We start from the raw sequence: 18145 nt of genomic DNA, 5'->3' as shown, positions 1-18145 counted from the left end.
ACAAGGGGTATATCAGCTCTAAATGACAAAGTTGAGGGGTATATCAGACCCTTTTCCCAAAAATAAAAGAGAGAAATATCATTATGTTTTTTAAAAGAAAAATAAAAAAAGGTGAACCAAACTGATGAATATGCATTAGATTAGATTTGGTTTGGTTTTGATTTTACCCAAAACAATTCCGAACGCACCAGTTGCCAAAATGGCAACTATGAGATTTGTACCTTAGCTACTACCAGAGGTTGGAGTGTGTATCAAATGGATGTATACAATGCATTTTTGCAAGGAGATTTGTATGAGGAGGTGTATAAGGAGCTGCCTCAGGGCTTTAGAAGAGAAGGAAACAAAATGTATGCAGATTAATGAAGTCCTTGTATGGGTTAACCAGGCATCAAGGCAATGGAACATCAAGCTTGGTGAAGCTTTAACAAATGCAGGATACAAGCAGAGTCGGTATGACTATTCCCTATCAGCTAAGCAGCAAGGACAGAAGTTTGTAGCAATTTTGATCTATGTGTATGATCTGATGATTACTGGAAATAGTGAATCAGAAGTTCTAGATCAGAAGTTCACTTCAGTTGATTATGATATACATGCAGGGATGAGAGGTTATGCAGTGTTAGAAGACATTACTGAATATCGAAGACTGATAGGGAGATCAATTTACTTGGCAGTTACAAGGCCAGATATAGTGTTTGTTGTGTAAACACTCAGTCGGTTTATACAAGTACCTAAGATTCTCATGGAAGTAACATTGAGAGTTGTGGATACATCAAACAAAGTCCAAGAGTGGGGATTTTGCTAAGCAACAAAGGTGAAGATCACCTGACATGTTTCTGAAATGCAGATTGTACATCATGTTCAAACACTAAAACATGAATGACTGACTGACTATGTAGTGAATTTCGGTGAATCATTGATTTCATGGAAGTCAAAGGAGCACACAGAATCAAGACTTCCTGCTGAAGCAGAATACAAGAGTTTGGCAAGAGCCACTTCAGAAGTTTTTTGGTTGTTGGGCCTGTTTAAGGAGTTGGGGGGTGAACATCATAACTCTAGTAAATGTTTACTGGGATTGTAAGGCTACTTTGCAAATAGCAGCAAATCCCATTTTCCATGGAAGGACCAAACATATAGAAAATGATTGTCACTTTGTGAGAGATAAGGACAGGGAAGGCGGAATTCAACCAAGGATCAACAGATTGATTTGTTAACTAAAGGACTTGCATATGCTCAACACAATTTCCTTTTGAGCAAGCTTGGACTTTTAAACATTCTACACCCTATAGCTTGAGGGGGAGTGTGAGAGTTTACAAGCTGAGGAATTGTTACATGTTAGTTACAACTACGGTTAGCTGGCAGTTGAAGTTAGGTGGACTTAGTTAGTATGTATAGCTGTCAAGATAGAAAATACATCTATGTACTGGAATCTATACTGGTATGATTCATCTCGGTTGTAATTGAATCAAAATGCTTGAATGGATAGTTCCATGTTCTCTCTCCCTTTCTCTCTAAGATTTCTGTTTAGCTCCTTTTCACTGCATCTATGAACGTGTTCATGTAGAATTGAGTGTGTGATTGGTGAAATTCATAACATGTATGAAGTAACCAATGAATGCAAGACATGAATCCGTTTTTAGACATTTGCCAGTTAAAGTATGTACGTAATGTTTAAAAAGTTAGAAAACGTTTTCACAGAGGAACTTATTCAAAGTCCCTCCAACACTGAATTCTCCTGGGACCTTTTGGTGTTTCTTCTAATTCCCTTTCGCTGATCTTTAAGCATGACGTCATTACACTAATTTGTATACCACACAATGAGCTAATGAATTCACTAACAAAATTTATCCTAACCTCAATCTATGACTCATATTATCAATTGTATTCAGTAAGTTCAATGACTCAGAAATTAGCAAATTGTTTAGCAGAGAGAACTGAGTTGCAGTAACATTTAAAAGTAGTTTTACAATGTTGAGTAGATACCCGAAAGCACTTTTTCAACTCAAACTTTTTGGTCCAAAATATTCAAACACTAAAATGTTTTCCTTTCAACTTGGTACCAAATATAAAAATGAAAAATGAAAAATGAAAAACTAGAACAAAAGGAAGACGAGAATAACAAAAAGAAAAGTACAATATTTGCAACTAGAGTCTATTAAAGGGTATACCATTAAGTTTCGTCAATTTTAATTTTTGAACGAGAGCAAACACTTGGTCAAGTGCTTTAAATAAGAATGTAATTTTTATATCTTGAGCACCAAATAACACTGGCAAAAATTTGTTGTTTCTCTTTAATGCACTTTGGCAAAAGCACTGCCACACAAAAAACTATGTTAACCAACTAGCGTGAGATAATCAAATCTGAAACTCATCAACCGTGTCAAAAAATCAATAGAGAATGTTGGAAGAGATCTCTTACCTCTGATAATGAAAAGAAGTTTTGATTTGAACTTGGAATCATCGATGTTTTCCAATCGTTTTATACCAGTTGCCCATCTGTCCATGTCCTCTTTCACTTCCCAGATTTTGCTTTCTGCTTCCCAGTCCCAAACTCTCTTAATGGTCGAGAATAAATCTCCATCAGACTTTGTGTTGGTACTTGAATTCTAAGTGATAAATTCAACAGAAACAAGACAAAGTATATTAGAAGCTAGTTCATTCAACCAGCAGAGTAAAAATTATCTTGGAGTTGTCATGCTATAAGTATTAGTAATTCCTAGGCCAATTACCACGTTTCATAAGTTTTAGATGTGAAATGCTTTTATTAGGGTGCCTAAAAGAGTGAAAATGATCATGATGACAATCTCACATAATAGATGTAACATGGAAAATGATCTTCAACTGCGGAATTATGGGTAAAGGAGCTGACAAACTATGATTTTGTTGTACGGATTTGACAAAGATGATTCATCTCATTGAGTTTTGTAGAGGGAAAATGCACTGAACAGAATTTAAGATCAGAATTAAAACGAAACTGGAAAAAAAGATGTACTTCTTTAATATGTCGATTAAAAAATACTCTGTATTTACCTCTTTGGAGAAAGACGATATAACCAAGGACCCATCTGGATGATCCGGGCTTCCAGAATTAAATCTGAGATGTTGTTTTACAGCAATGCTTGCCATCTCTACATCAAGAAATCCGAATTCCACCATCCTTTTCAGAACTCTAGCCTGGAAAGTTTTTCCTCTGAGGATATCACATCAAGGTTAATGTTTTCAGACAAGCAATAGAATGCAGAAGTACCGCACAAGAACACCAGAAGTACTCAGGACCAGAAGAAGCTACGTCCAACAGGGAAAAATAAGTTACAAGTTTCTATGAGCTACAACCTGCTACTGTCCCTGAATGGTGACCGGAGCTCTGGCGCTGGTATCATTGCTGCAAGCATAGCACATTCTCCCAAGCTAAGAAGGGATATGTGCTTTCCAAAATACAATTCTGATGCAGATTGAATATCAAAAATACCATGTCCCCAATATATCTGTTTTGCCTTATGCTCTGTTAGAATTCACGCATAACCAGACGAAAACCAAATAGTTACAGGGACAAACATGAAATGTATATCCACTTGATAATATAGTTGAAATATCATTTAGTTGATTTTTTTAACCAAGAAAGGTCAATTTACTTTATTCAGTTTTATCTCCATCCCAGGCTCCACAACTGGACCATAAACAAGTTGATCTAATGAAAAAATAAATTAATATGAAGAAAGAAACAAAGGCAAAATGCTTTTATTTTCCAAATGCTGAAGTAATTTGTGAATGAAGTTATGAGAGCAATAAATAAAGATGTACTTGACCTTACACAAATAAGCACTCAAGATTTCCATTTTTGAGATTGTTCCCTCGAGTGCTAAAGCCAGAATCATCTCAACAGTTTTCCTCAAGAATGTGCGTTCATTCTTCAAGAATGAGATTTTGACAAGCTGCCAAGGGTAAGTAGATTACAATGAATAAACAAAAATACACAACTTGAAAAAGAGTCTAACAACACAGGCAAAAAGCCAAACCCTTGCCCCACCAATCAATAGAACCAAATGGCAGGTTAATAGTGAGAATAAAGAATATTCTACCTGGTAGACAATATCATTTTTTAAGCAGAGACGCAGAAAATTAAGATTGACACAAGTATCAGGGATAATGACGTGAGAAGCAAACAAAGAATCAGTTTACACCATACTGAAATTTACAATTAGTTCTCCAAGATGACTCATCAGACTGGTGCTTAATATTACTTTTAGCATGTATCTAAGACCAAAGAGGAAACAACAGTTTGGAAAAAGAACAAGTAGAAATGGGAATTCTGATGTCTCGTATTCAGATAATGGAGGCATTTTGAAGAATTGAAAACAACAAATATAAAGAAAAGGAAGAAGAAAAAAGAGTAGGAATTTTAGTGGTATAGAGGTATTTTTTGCCACATAAATGAAACTTTAGTAATGGTACAAACATGATCTCAACAAACTGAAACAAAATTTTGAATTCCTGACTAATAACAATGGATGGAGAGCCTGTTTGTAGGATGGCAATGGGGCGGTGCGGGTTGAGCTTAACCCGCAAAATTTTTAATCCGTTCCGCTCCACATAACAACTCTTTTCATTTTCAAACCGCCTTGCATGAACCCGCCCCACATAAATTTTTTAATATTTTCTTTTTCTAGTTATATTTGATATTAAAAATAAAAATTTATGAAAATAAATTCATTTTTTCATTAATTTAATAGGATAGTGACTTAAAATTTTATTTTTTAGAGGTCAATTGGGAAACATGTAAGAAATTGTATTATTTTTTATTGAACCATTTTCATTTATTATCTTGAATATTTTAGTAGCTTTAATGAAATTATCTTAATAAATAATGCTCTATCACTCTTATAACATGTAAAAAGTTAAAATAAAGTTTGAACCACATAAAATCACATATACCCGCAAACCGCCCCGCCGTCGCAAATTGGATATGAGAAAGTAGTCACCGAAAAATTGGCATTGTGCTACACAAATCAAATATGGGAAAGTAGCCAACGGAAAGATGCACGGTGCTATGCAAATCGAATATGAGAAAATAGTCACACGAGAGATGGTTCGGTGTTACACAAATCAAATATGAGAACGTAGTCACCGAAAAGATGAGGAGTGCTACTTAGTATCGAATGCTTCTCAAATCAGTCATTCTCAGCATGATTATTTTTCATGTGTATAGTATTGCCCCAACATTTGCTAACATAATCATTGGCCAGACAAGCATATATATGAGTAATAAACACCTACCGGCTACAGAAGCTTTTTTTTAATTATTATTCTCTACTAGGGTCTTGGAAGATTTGATACCATGTGAGAAGTATTGAAGAAAAATATTATTGAATTTGTGTATGTACATTATTACATTGAGACTCTATTTATAGACACTGCATTAGACTCCTTTTCCAATTAGGAAACTACATTACAATCCCTTTCCAAGTAGGATTTAATTTATTTCCTATTCTAAGTAGGAATGTAGGATTGTGTATACTATTCTTGTTCTTATTCCTATTCTAGCAAGTTGGATTTCCTGCAAGTGCACCAGATGAGATTCAGATAGGGACAGTTGGAAGGAAAGTATCCTTTGTGTTCTATGAAAAAGAAAAAGGGAAATGATATTTTTGCAACAAATCTAGAGTAAGCACTTAGCAGCAGTAACTCCACTTAATCCTCATTTAACTAAGAGATTGGGTTGTTGAATTCCTGCATGAATTGTTATATTGTGTGGCATTTTCCACATTTAAATGAAGAATAATAAATACTTCAGCATAAAGCAAGATCCTTTTCCTAATTACTGGGGTTGGAGCCTTGGAGGGTGGGTGAAGGGAAAAGGGATGGGTCATAGTGGAGGTGTCAGGATGAAACACACATTTTTACATTGAACGAGGAAGTCATAAGAAGGTGCTATCTATTTTCAATGGAAAAAATCAGACTATCATGAAGGTGAAGCTCATCTCTCACTCTTAGGACCACCTATATCTCACTACTAAAACTAGAAAAAGCTACTGTTGAAGAACCTCAAAGCTGATATAGAATTCTAGGTCTCATTTGAATGGCTGTCAAGTTTTAGATGTTCCACACCCAAATCTACTGTTGCTTCTTTTTTACCAAACGTACTCTGCAAGCCAAACAAACCTCAACATAAAACCAAGTTACTCTTATTTTTGAGTACTTAATATAGCCCAGACATAGCATCCTCCATGCCATTCTATAAAATTCTCCCACTAAATTATCTTGGTTTTAGTTTATGCAGTATTAGTTCTTCTCTAGTTTGTTTCGTTTGTTTTTGACTTTTTTGGTGGAAGGAGTAATACTTTTAAACCTGATCAGATAGTGAGATTAAAGACTGTCTTGCACCATTTACCGGACACAGACATCAAACACATTTGTATTTAAGATTGAACCAAGAGTTAAGAATGGAATGCATTCCCTTTCAGAAATTCAACTTTCATGTTTCTTCATGAGTAACCTAATATACATTTGGACTACAATTTACAAATTATCTGCACTCCACTTCTATAGAATATGCTCTATCTTGGACCAGAGATCTGTTGGGACGAAATATAAGAGAAGTAAGCATTAGAGATGCTCCGAGAAGTTGTATGAGAAGTATTTGCCTGCGGATATAACATGGCATCAATCTGGCCTCCAGCTTCTTCCACGTTTGATGCCTCTGAAAAACGTCGCCCATAGAAGCGTAAAAAGTTAAGAGATTCCATTCTTGGTGCAGTCGGTGGTATCTCGCCCTCTAACATACTAACAACACTAACCATAGTTGGCCTGAGACATGGCTCCTCATGGACACAGCACAATGCTATCCGCACAAACTTCTCAACATCTCCACCACTGACCCGCCCTTCAAGTTTTGGGTCAGCAAGTTCAAGGTACCTTCCTTGCTCATGCATCTCTAATGCAAATAAAGGGAAATAAACTAGTCCCTGTGCAGATAAAGATGATGAGTGATCTCCAGTGGCACTATCATCAAGGCTGTGACTTAGTGTTCTTAAAGAGCAGTTTTTCCTTCCACTTACAATTTCAAGGAGTACCATTCCAAAGCTATACACATCCGTTTTATCTGAGATTGCAGAACTTGTGAGCCATTCAGGAGCAAGGTAGCCACGAGTCCCCCTCATTGTTGTGAATAGACTGGATTCTTCCCGATTCAGCAGCTTGGAGAGGCCAAAATCAGATATTTTTGCCTGAAAATTATCGTGCAAGAGAATGTTCTCTGGCTTCACATCACAGTGGACAATCTTTTGTTCACAGCCACTGTGCAAGTATGCAAGTCCGCGGGCAGAACCAAGAGCTATTTCAACCCGTTCTTGCCATTCCAATACAGGTGCATGACCAAAAAGAGTGCGATCAAGCGATCCACGGTTCATATATTCATAAACCAATAGGCGTTGTCTCCCTTGGGCACAGAAACCTTTCAACTTGACCAAGTTTATGTGGTGAATATTGCCAATGATTGCAATCTCAGTACAAAAGTCTCTCTGCCCTTGAATGCCTAAATTTATTATCTTCTTTACTGCAACCACAGTGTTGTCCGGGAGCACACCCTTATATACAGCACCAAAGCCTCCTGTGCCAATTTGAGTCTTGAAATTATCAGTTGCAGCCTTAAGCTGTTTGTACTGAAACCGTACAGGTAATCCTGGAATGGAGAAGGCATCCAGGTTCTCTGAAGAAGGAGAACTGGGTTGGCTTATTTTCGATTCTATCTTTCCCATTCTTTGGGGTCTAGATCTTATCCACAAAATGAAACCCAGCGCCATGAGTAGGAAGATTCCTGTGAAAGGTAAGATCACTATTGCAACTAAAGGGAAGTCTTCAGCTTCCTGATCAAAATTATCATTGTTTTCTAAGGTTGTTGAAACTCCAACCAGGGTCTTAACAAATCCCAACAGATCATCATTTCTACTTGTCCTTAACATAATTGACCCTATTTCATCTTCAAGTTTGTAACAAGAACCAGACAAGTTCGCATAAAATATCCCCAAGCATGAACAGTCTACTGAGCAGAGATTTTGACAAATGGACAAATTTACCCCATCCCTGAAGGGCTTGGTAAAATCAGTAGTGAAGTAGTCCATACCATAGCCAAGTCCTATGTACAACATGGAGGAATAATTTGACAGATTGCTGTGGTTCGTGGAATGACAAGAAACTGGCAAAGAATAGGAACTATCACTAGGCACACAGCTGCTTGAATTATGTGATCCAAGATTGAAGTTAGCAGGACAGGAACATTTAGGATTATCTGATAACACATCAGAGGTGCATACACCAAGCCCTCCGCAAGCATAAGGTACTCTACACCCATCCACTGGCCCAACAAAATCTCGTTTAATGTCAGAACCAACAAAACTAATAACTATCAACTGACCTGAGCCATCCAATTTGGCAATTCTAAAAGTGGATTGTAACAAGTTCACCATTATCACAACTACAGAACCACCTTGACCAAAAAGATAAAGACCTGTTTGATTGACAGACATGTATTCCACTGCATAATTTGAATTAGTATAAGCTTTGGTTTCCATGGACAATTTCCAGTATGTCAGACCTTGCCACTGTAACATAGCATCGGAAGTTGTCAAAGAAAGCCTGTAACGACCCGTTGACAAGTCATCACCTGCTATTGCACTTGAAAGCATCATGCCAACACGCAACTTCTGTCCAATTACAATTGTATCTGTCGGATTATTAAAGCTTTGCCAAAGTGTCCCATTAAACTGATCAAGGAGAAGGAGATTTCCAACCTCAGTTAGCTGCATCGCGTATACTGCTAACTTTAGTGGTGGAGTTGACCATTTAAAACTGCCATCTTTTTCAGTAATACTAATACCATTCTTGGTCAACCTCATGATTCCTGAAGTTGAAACAGGTGCATCACCATTTGCAGACCAGATAATGGTATTGGATTCAGCATGGATAACACATAAATAAAAATTAACTTGTTCAGGACCGGGATTGAAGATAGCAGCTTTGAATGTTCCATTGCGAGAAACCAAGAAACTTCCGGTGCTATCGACAAATTGGAAATTGGAAGCCGTAAAGTTGGGATAGACAAATTCTGTCAACGTAAAACCAAAGACAGGAATACTGGACAAAGATAAAATGAGAAAGAATAAAATGAACTCCATATAGAGTAATGATGAAAGAAAGAACAAAAACAGTTTGGCTGGAAATTGTATAGATGAAGCCAGAATTGGTCTACTATTTCTTTCTGCATTTGCTTTTTCATTCTTTCCTCTAAAGCTTATAGTTGACTACATGAATTAACTCTGATTACACCAACTTGATATTGATTGGCGACCAAGTAGAGATATACCATCACATTAGCTGATAGCAACAACTGAGGGCGTAAAATATGTCATTTCCAGCGTCTATGTGGCATTACCGCCTGAATCCATGGTTATTAATAGTATAAGAATATTGAACACTCATGAACCATGACCTCATGATATATTCTCTAAAGTCATTATTCAAATAAAAGGTATCGTTTACTTTAAATTTTATATTCACTTGAGGTGACAATACCAATTTTTTTAGATTAATAAACAAGAGTGGTGGTTTCCCACTACTCTTAAGAAATAACACAAAGTGTGACATGAAATCCTTCTGACCAATTGTAGTATACTTAGAGTGATGGTTCAATGATTATTTTATTGAAGATAATTGTTCTGACAGCAACTGTTACCTAAATTAAATTAAGTCTTAGTTAGACCCATCATACACTTGCGCACATTTCTGGCTTTTCTGACAGCTCATTTCTTCTCTAAAATAATCCAACATATGACTATACTTCAAAATTTAGCATGTCTAACCTTAATAACAACCCACTAAATTATCTAAACTGATAAAAGAATCATATCTATAATTAAAGTAAATAAAAGTTTAACCCATCTTAGAATCTCACCATTTAATAAATCAAAACGATAATTAACATATACAGATCATAATAATTATATCACTATCATATATCATATCATATATCATATATTCTTATAAGTGGGAAGCTCCAACCTTCAAAGTTGGATTACCATTTTGCCCCTCCACTAAATCAAAATAAATTAATTTATTTTTAAATACTAATATTTAATTACATAATGGTATAATATGAAATCCAACAATAACACTTTAATTTTTTAGTTATGACATTATAATTGTAATTAAATAGGTTAAATTAAATTAGAGTAGAAAACAATAATGTATGAAACTCTTCGAATTTTGTGATTCTTTGAATTTTGATATTAACATAAATTTATTTTCATAAAACAATAATGTATGAAACTCTTCAAAGTTTGTGATTCTTTTTTTTTTCTAGGTCATCACATTCTTTTTTTTTTCCATCATCTATTATTCTCTTTTCTTCTTCCTAAATTATGATATGAATACGTGTCGTCAAGAAGCTAACTGGGAGAAGAACAAATAGCTTCATCTGAAATTAAAAGAGAAGCAAGAGAAGCTTTCTTACAGTATAGTTCAATAGTTAAGATTAACAGTATAAAATATGACTTATATATTTCTTTAGATCTTTTTTATGTTAGATTATGATTTTAAGTTTTTCATTTTCATTTTGGAGTTAAAGGTATGGTTGTCCAAAATGGATTTGGTATGCAATCCATATTTTTATGTAATTATGTACTTGTATTGTTATGAAAAAAAATTTCTTTGTTTTTGTGTTATTATGCTTTTAAGTGTTATTTAATTGACAAAACTTCTATTAATACATGATGAATTTGATAATATTTGAATGGTTTATGTCAAATATGCTTTTATTTAAATAGAAGTAATTTAAATAAATACATAATAATAGTGATGTTAGGGGAAATAATAATATTTATTTATATATATATATATATATATTTTATTTTATTTTTCGTGGGACTAACGTGCAAAGCACATGCCGAGAACTAGTTAAGAATATAAGTACATTTTAAAAGAGCTAATTTACTTTGTCAGCTTTAGCTATCCTAGTCTCAATCCCACTAAAACAAAAGAAAATAAAGAAAGAGTTCTGGCGGAAGACAGAAGGTACTCTAAACTTACCCCCTCCGTTCATTTTTACTCGTCACATTTTGTTCATTAGAATTAGTTTGACTCATTTTCAAACCTTAATTGAATTTATTAATTAAATATTTAAAATTTAAATGTTAAAAAATTATACAGAAAATACTATAATAAGTTGCAATATTTCTCATACTAATATAATAAAAAAAAAACATCTAAAAATATCAATCAAAATTAACACTTTTGACACTCGAAAAGTGGAAAAGTGAACAAAGGAAGTAATTTTTAACTACACTAAATGCCCAAAAGTAGTACTCCCCTCATCCCATTTTATATAACAGCTTTTTCTTTTTTAGTTCGTCCCAAAATAATGTCAATTCACTGTAATTAAAAAAATTATTTTAAAATTATCTATTTTATGTTTAATGAAATAATTTAGAATCGTACTCGAAGATCCTTTAAAAATAAAAATTACCTTTTTTTCCCTTAAAATAATGTATCAAAGATGCCACATAAACACAATCAACTATACAAAACTTCCGGAGGATCATTCATCATTGAGACATAAAAACAAACACCTTATCTGCATACTCATACCTGTTGGGTAATGGTGCTTCCGCCACCACGAGACGAGAGTGACAACACAGCACGAGCAATACCAACTGGGTCGACGCCAAAATGGCTAAAGAATCGTCTATCCTCATAGGCAACCACAGCTCGGATCAAATGGTGTGGACAACTACTCATCACCTCCAATTCAGCTTGTTTAGAGAATGCAATGAGCCGACTCCATCTTTGAGGAAACTCAGGAAGAAGAATAGTGGAAATTATACGAAGGGAAAGAAGAGCGAATGAGAAGATTATAAGAATGAAACTTTTTGTCACAAATGAATGGGGATTTTCGTGAGTATTATTGTAGTAAGATTGTGAAAAGCAAAGTTGGAAATGCGAATGATGATTGTAAAGCGAGAGTTTATGGAAATGGATTAATGGGTTGATTTTCTTGAATGTTCTCACAGAGGGTACATTCATGGTGAGTGTTTGGTTATTGTGTTCCGCCATGACTGTCCATTGATTGAAGATGGCCAGTGAGGTCATCTTCTAAGAGAGATTACCAAGAATTTGATTTTTGAATTTACTGCTAGCCAAACTTATAAGATATCAGTTGGTTCGATAACAAATTAACAATTATCGGACTACGTATCGATTAACCTCTAATTTTTATGATACATTTTTTTCTCGATGAATGCGCCTTAAATAAAGAATGGCTTTTAAGCCGTAACAAAATCAATTCTTTAGAGAAAACATTAGATAATTATAAAATGGTAAATAAGTTTCTTTAGGAGTTTGAAACTAACGAAGGAAAAATGTATAACTACTCTTACATATTATGGTAAAATATTAATGAGGCTAATCTAACTAGAATAAAAATGTAAATATGGTAATTCTTAACGGGTTAGTGATTTATCTGATAAGGAAATTGAATAATCTGTTCACACATCAATAAGTCATTAATTATAAAGTTTTAATTTGTTAATTTCTCAATCGTTTATTCGATAACACAATATCAATAAGTCAATTTTGCGATTGACTTATCGGTAACAATTCAATTTTGGACATCCATACACCATGGAGGGTATTTTTTGTCCAATAAATAGACGGAAAAAACATTTTTGAAACCAAAAACATACCGAGAGTAAATGTAAACTTGACCCTATTCTTTGTAAAAAAGAGAAAAAGAAAATAATTCATCATAATTTTAAACTTGGAGGGTATTTTTTGTCCAATAAATAGACGGAAAAAATATTTTTGAAACCAAAAACATACAGAGAGTAAATGTAAACTTGACCCTATTCTTTGTAAAAAAGAGAAAAAGAAAAGAATTCATCATAATTTTAAACTTGGAGGGTATTTTTTGTCCAATAAATAGACGGAAAAAATATTTTTGAAACCAAAAACATACGGAGAGTAAATGTAAACTTGATCCTATTCTTTGTAAAAAAGAGAAAAAGAAAAGAATTCATCATAATTTTAAACTTGCACAAGATAGTTCAAAGATGTTCTCAATAAACACTTGAATAATTATTGAATTTTCCTTTTACGAGATCATAATAAGACAAAAATCCCCCCCATGACATCTCAAGAAAAAGAACTAATCTCTATCAAAATCATATTGTACATATTCCGTATTTGCCTTCATCAATTTAAGATCTAGCATGTTGCGGGTTTCCCTTATCATAAACAAATAAAAGAAAAAAAATTTTAAGATCTAGCCTCTATAAAAACCCTATTACACCATTTCTATCAAAATTTCTTAGCAGCATGATGATGCCTACAAAATTTTAGTGACACGATTATTTTCACTATGATACAATTAAATAACAAACTACATGACAGTAAGAAACAGAAAGGGAAAAAAAGAATAGAGTTTTACTGAACTCAGTAATCTCCTCTCCTACTAGCGACAAGGTCGCTAGTGATATCATCCTCTTCATTTTCACATTGTTGCAGAAATTCTTTGTAAGACTCATCATAAGCAGTAGCCATTTGCAGATAATTAATTGCATCATTCTTGCGGCCAACATTCAACAACGCACTGGAATATAATCATGTACCAGTTTAATCAATAGTAGAATTGGAATAAACAAGCGGTTTCCTAGAACTTGCTTTGAGAATATAGACCACGAATCAAGAATTAAAACAATCCTTTACCTTGACAGTAGTACTAATCCTTCATAGTAATGGGCCTTGCTCTTTGGGTCGTCTGGCTCTTTCAACGTGGCTATGCGTTCCAGGTGTGCAAGTCCCTCTCCCATCTTACCCTATAAAAGAAACGGAATGGTGAAATATCACTATGAGAAACCTACTTTGAACTAGCCTAGATTTCAGGTTTGGCTCAAGAAAGGAGAGGCCTTGAGATATCCACTGACCGAGCCCAAAAATATGGCAAGTCAAGCTCAAAACACCACGAGGAAAATAGAAGTTGGGTCCAACTAAGCTCTACTCAGAGAGCAACTTAGACAGTCATCATATTTAGAGGGCATAAACAACGTCTCGCATCCTTAATATGAAGATTCAAGAATAAAAAAAAAAGAAAGGAATTGAAGACTACATTAACCACTATTCTGGAGGTGTCAGTAGCCTTTCAGCTTCATCCACCATCCACACAAACTCCAGGCTCTGAGAAATCAGCCGACAACACAACCCGCATTCATATAATTTGTTTGATTCAACCTTAATTTGAGTCCAACAAGTGGAATGAGGAAAGAAAGGGAGCGAGATTTAGCCAAAGAGATTTTGAGAACCGGTATTCTTCAGAATTATTAATGCTGGAGACCTCCAAAAACTTATGAACAAATTGTGGTCTAATACAAACTAATTACAAAGACCCTAAAAAGACCCTCAACTGATCAGCTTCCTCTACATTTGCTTCCTTACACTAAATATAAAGGTTTATAATACATTTCCACTTATTCATATCAAACACATGTAAGTAGAAGACACCTTTCGATGTAAGTTGAGGCTGGCCTTAGGCTAGACTTGGGGTCAATCCTACGAGGAATGATGTCGACACATTGGCTACCGCATCTTCATCTGCACCACTTGGTCCGTCACCTGCAGAGGTTGGAGAGAAGGGGTATTATTGGCCTTATGCACACATTAATGCACCGGGGTCTCCACCGACGGACCCCCACGCCTCTAGCTAGTTCTTTGGCACTTAGGTGCCACAGGTTTGTTTTCACCCTCAGTTCTTTATTTTTAGTGCAATGGGGACATTGCACATTGTTTTAAGTGGGGTGAGATAAATCAGTCTAAGAGTGTAAAGGATGAAGTCCGAATAGCCTGAACACTCTGATCATGCCTAGGGATTTTCTTGCCTAGGTTCTTTTTCCCCAAGGACTATTAAATTTCTGTTGAACCGGGCATGTTTAGGATGTTGATTGTGAAAGTCAACTAGAAACAAAAGCATGATAGCAGTATTGATGAGATTGATATCCCTCCAAATTAAATTTCTGTGTGCTTTGTGCTATATTTGTGTTATTAATTAGCGAATTGTGTAGGATCTTTGCACAACATGATAGGAATTGATAGGATAACATGACTTAAGTTGGAGCATGAACCAGATACTCCAATAATTTGATAGTGAAATGATGTGCCATGTGGGTGTTTGTTCATTCATACTATATGTGTCAATCTAGAAACTTGCCCCGTTAGTCTTGCTAGGATGATTGAACTGTTAATTAGGGAAGGTCATAGTCATTGATGAAGTTAAGTCCACCAAGCCTAAAAGCAACCAACCTAATAAAGAGCTCCCTTTGATCCAAATTTGTTGTGCCTAAAATAGACCGTTCTTTCAATATACCCAGTTCACCTCCCCTTCGTGAATGTTAACCTTTGTTTTGGCCCTGGTTCCTCCTTGTAGTGCACCTCAACTCAGGCTAAAAGCCTAAGTTGAGGGTGGCTACTATAGAAGAACACAAGAAAAGGAAGGGCTATGAGAAGAGTTGTGTATTGAGAAAAGAGAAGAAAATTAAGATGGTGTGGCTGCCGAAAGAAAATAAAAAGATAAGAGGATAAAAAGCTGAAGAAAAGTTTGAAATGGAAAAAAAAGAAAAACAAGTCAAAAGCCACACTGAGCTTTATTGAAAAACAAAATAAGGAGAACAGAAAATAGAGGTGACACAAGTATTGGTTGTAAAAGAAGAAAATAGTCAATGTAATGTCAAGAAGGGCACAAAGGCCACTTTAAATCTAAATACACCACACCTAAACCTGAGCCTACAAGCTAAAAAAGTCCTATAGTTTTTTTTTTTTTAAAAAAAAAAGAAGTTCTATAGTGATCCTAATTTAACGGTTCGAGAGTCTAAGGGTAGAAGATAAGGGCAAGCCTACGGCCTTGAGCATGTATTGTATTGAATACAATTGAGAGTGAGCGTATACCGAGACCTCGAGCTTGAAATACATGTTGATATCTCTATGAAAAATAGGACTTCTTTGCCGCAGGGGCACAAGTTACATTGTCGAAACGTCAGTATCTTGGTAATTGTTATCTGTGTATGTGAATGTATCTATTCGTATGCTATGTCATAAATAGATCCTCATGTGTTGGCTTGATTTGAACTTAATGATTGCACTGGGTTGAGAGATAGAAATGGAGGATGGATTATTGAGGAAAAGTCCATGTGATTGCTTGAGTTCTGGGTTTACTTTTGCATCGTGTCCTTTTTGTGTTAGTAAGAGTCGCTTGAGGACAAGCAACAATTTTAAGTTGAGGGTGTCAATGTATCGGGGATTTACAGCACTTATCATGCTTTAAACTTGGGGTTTTGCATGTCTTAAGCATTTGTTAGTAGATTCGATAGTATTTTACGTGTGTTTTGCAGAAATTTCTACAATCTGCAGTCTGTACTCGTAGACTCCAGGTTTCTAAATTTTTCTAAGTGTAGAGTCGAACTACGGAAGCCTTCTACGAATCATAGGATATCCTACAGCCTGTACGGGCTTTCGTAGAACCCAGTAAACATAAACAAAAAGACCCGACCCAAACCCTCCATTTCAAATTCATTCCCCATTTACCGTTTCCTAAATCGTTTCAACTGTTACACCCTCCGTTACCCAACCTTTCATCATCCATCACACCACATTAAAAACCCACAAACCCATTATCTTACTCTTCTTCTCCATTTTCCTTTTCTTTTCTTTACCACAAAATTCTCATCCTCCACCATTTTACAAGAGAAAGTCGTGGGTCACAGACAGTAGGAGTCAAGGAATTCGAGTCCTTGTCAAAATCAGACACAATCACACAACCTAATTTCACTGAAAAGGTATGGATGCAAATCTTAGAAGTACCAATTTTGATGTTGAAATTACGTTGTACTTAACCTAGGGTTGAATTTATTGTGTTTCTCGTTGCTTATAACAAATGATGATGTTGAACCCTAAGAATGATGAATTGTGAGTGTTTGTAGTGAAACTAATGTGTGTCCATGATTAGGAATCTTGTTCGGCTGTTGGTTTGATTAATTTGTGATTAGAGTGTGAAATAGGCACACTGACCTGGGTTGTTTGCGACATACGAGGGTCTTCTACGGACCGTAGAAAATTCTAAAATCCGTAGTTGCCCCTTGTAGACAAGTCCCAGGTATCAGTGTTGTCTATTTCACCAGTGTTTCTACGATTTCTATCTACGAGTTGTAGGATCATCTACAGATCGTAGATACGACTCGTACAAACATCTAATGTCTAAAGACATATGAGGGGGACTACGAAGCCTGTCTACGATCCGTAGAAATTTCTACAGCTCATAGATCAATCTCGTAGTCCCAGAGTGCACACACTACTAGCCTAAGTTAAGAACTAAGGGTCGACATACGGTTGTTCACAGGAATTTTGACAGACCATACTGGCGAACCATTGTTCTAACTTCAGAAATTTAAAAGTTGGCCTCCTTTCCTACGACTGGGTCCTACGAACTGTGGAATGTTAGAATAAAAAATAGTGTTATTCCTGAATTATTTTATTTTTTCTAGGTTTTGTAGTTTTGTTTTCAGTTCTTGCTTTCTTTTGGCACTTGTAATGTACTAACAATGCCTCCATAGGTACAATGCCAAGAAGTGGGGAAACCCACCGGATCTTCATCTCGGTCCGAGACTTCATCCAAATACCAGCTGATGAACGAACCTACAGACGATGAGCTAAGTGGGGATCTCATCGCAGTCAGGAAAACTCACTATTAAACATCTCTACAGTAGACCCTTATCATCAAAATGAGAGGAAACCATTAATGTCTTCAGTTCCAGAACTAGTAGGTTCTTAGAGTGTCCACCTATTCTTGTGAATGGCTTCCTTGTAACTTCCTTCTCTCTTGAAGGATTGGGCTAAGAAGAGAGCCAAGGACTGATTTGAATTCGTGCTCAGATAAATATATTAAGGAGAGTAAAGTGAACAATTTATCTTTGAATTTCATTGAACAAGACGAAAATGTTTTATTACATGATATCTGAAAATTTAATTTATCTGTAATTTGATAGCCCATATCTATAGACAGTATGCTTGAACATCATCACAAGCTTCTGTGTTTTATATATATATATATATATATATA

The 18145-nt window shown here is 35.4% G+C and overlaps 3 protein-coding genes across 6 annotated transcripts in view; all 3 read right to left on the bottom strand.

Moving 5' to 3' along the window:
- Positions 1 to 2113: 2113 nt before the first annotated feature.
- On the bottom strand, positions 2114 to 12317 carry LOC107004578 (monofunctional glycosyltransferase-like). Its single transcript, XM_027913242.1, has 6 exons — positions 11635 to 12317; positions 3804 to 3929; positions 3331 to 3482; positions 3028 to 3187; positions 2417 to 2603; positions 2114 to 2310 (listed from the first exon to the last, which is right to left on the bottom strand). Exons 1-6 carry the CDS (start codon positions 12133 to 12135, stop codon positions 2222 to 2224), a joined length of 1215 nt encoding a protein of 404 aa, XP_027769043.1. The 5' UTR covers positions 12136 to 12317; the 3' UTR covers positions 2114 to 2221.
- LOC114074957 (G-type lectin S-receptor-like serine/threonine-protein kinase At5g35370) lies at positions 6392 to 10140 on the bottom strand. The gene has a single exon (XM_027913241.1). The coding sequence runs from the start codon at positions 9165 to 9167 to the stop codon at positions 6552 to 6554; it is 2616 nt and encodes an 871-aa protein (XP_027769042.1). The 5' UTR covers positions 9168 to 10140; the 3' UTR covers positions 6392 to 6551.
- A 792-nt stretch (positions 12318 to 13109) lies between the features above and the next one.
- The window catches only part of LOC107003086 (ALBINO3-like protein 2, chloroplastic), a 17149-nt gene continuing 12113 nt past the window's right edge, over positions 13110 to 18145 (bottom strand). Inside the window, exons 13-14 of one of the 4 annotated variants that reach the window (XM_015201335.2) lie at positions 13750 to 13859; positions 13110 to 13633 (exon numbers count right to left, since the gene is read on the bottom strand). In XM_015201335.2, coding sequence (XP_015056821.1) covers positions 13477 to 13633; positions 13750 to 13859 — 267 coding nt within the window. In that variant the 3' untranslated portion in view covers positions 13110 to 13476. Of the gene's footprint in view, positions 13634 to 13749; positions 13860 to 14541; positions 14653 to 18145 lie in introns of those variants that run through there. The other 3 variants (XR_003575296.1, XR_003575297.1, XR_003575298.1) reach the window with 3 other exon arrangements.

Source organism: Solanum pennellii, chromosome 11 (genome assembly GCF_001406875.1).
Source record: "Solanum pennellii chromosome 11, SPENNV200".
Lineage (NCBI taxonomy): Eukaryota > Viridiplantae > Streptophyta > Magnoliopsida > Solanales > Solanaceae > Solanum > Solanum pennellii.
This window is presented reverse-complemented; position numbering and strand designations above follow the sequence as displayed.

Coding starts and splice junctions, on each gene's coding strand:
- LOC114074957 (XM_027913241.1), bottom strand. CDS start 9,167: ATGGAGTTCATTTTATTCTTTCTCATTTTATCTTTGTCCAGTATTCCT.
- LOC107004578 (XM_027913242.1), bottom strand. CDS start 12,135: ATGACCTCACTGGCCATCTTCAATCAATGGACAGTCATGGCGGAACAC. Junction 3,188..3,330: donor CCATTCAGGGACAGTAGCAG/GTTGTAGCTCAT, acceptor TGATATCCTCAG/AGGAAAAACTTTCCAGGCTA. Junction 2,604..3,027: donor TATCGTCTTTCTCCAAAGAG/GTAAATACAGAG, acceptor TTTATCACTTAG/AATTCAAGTACCAACACAAA.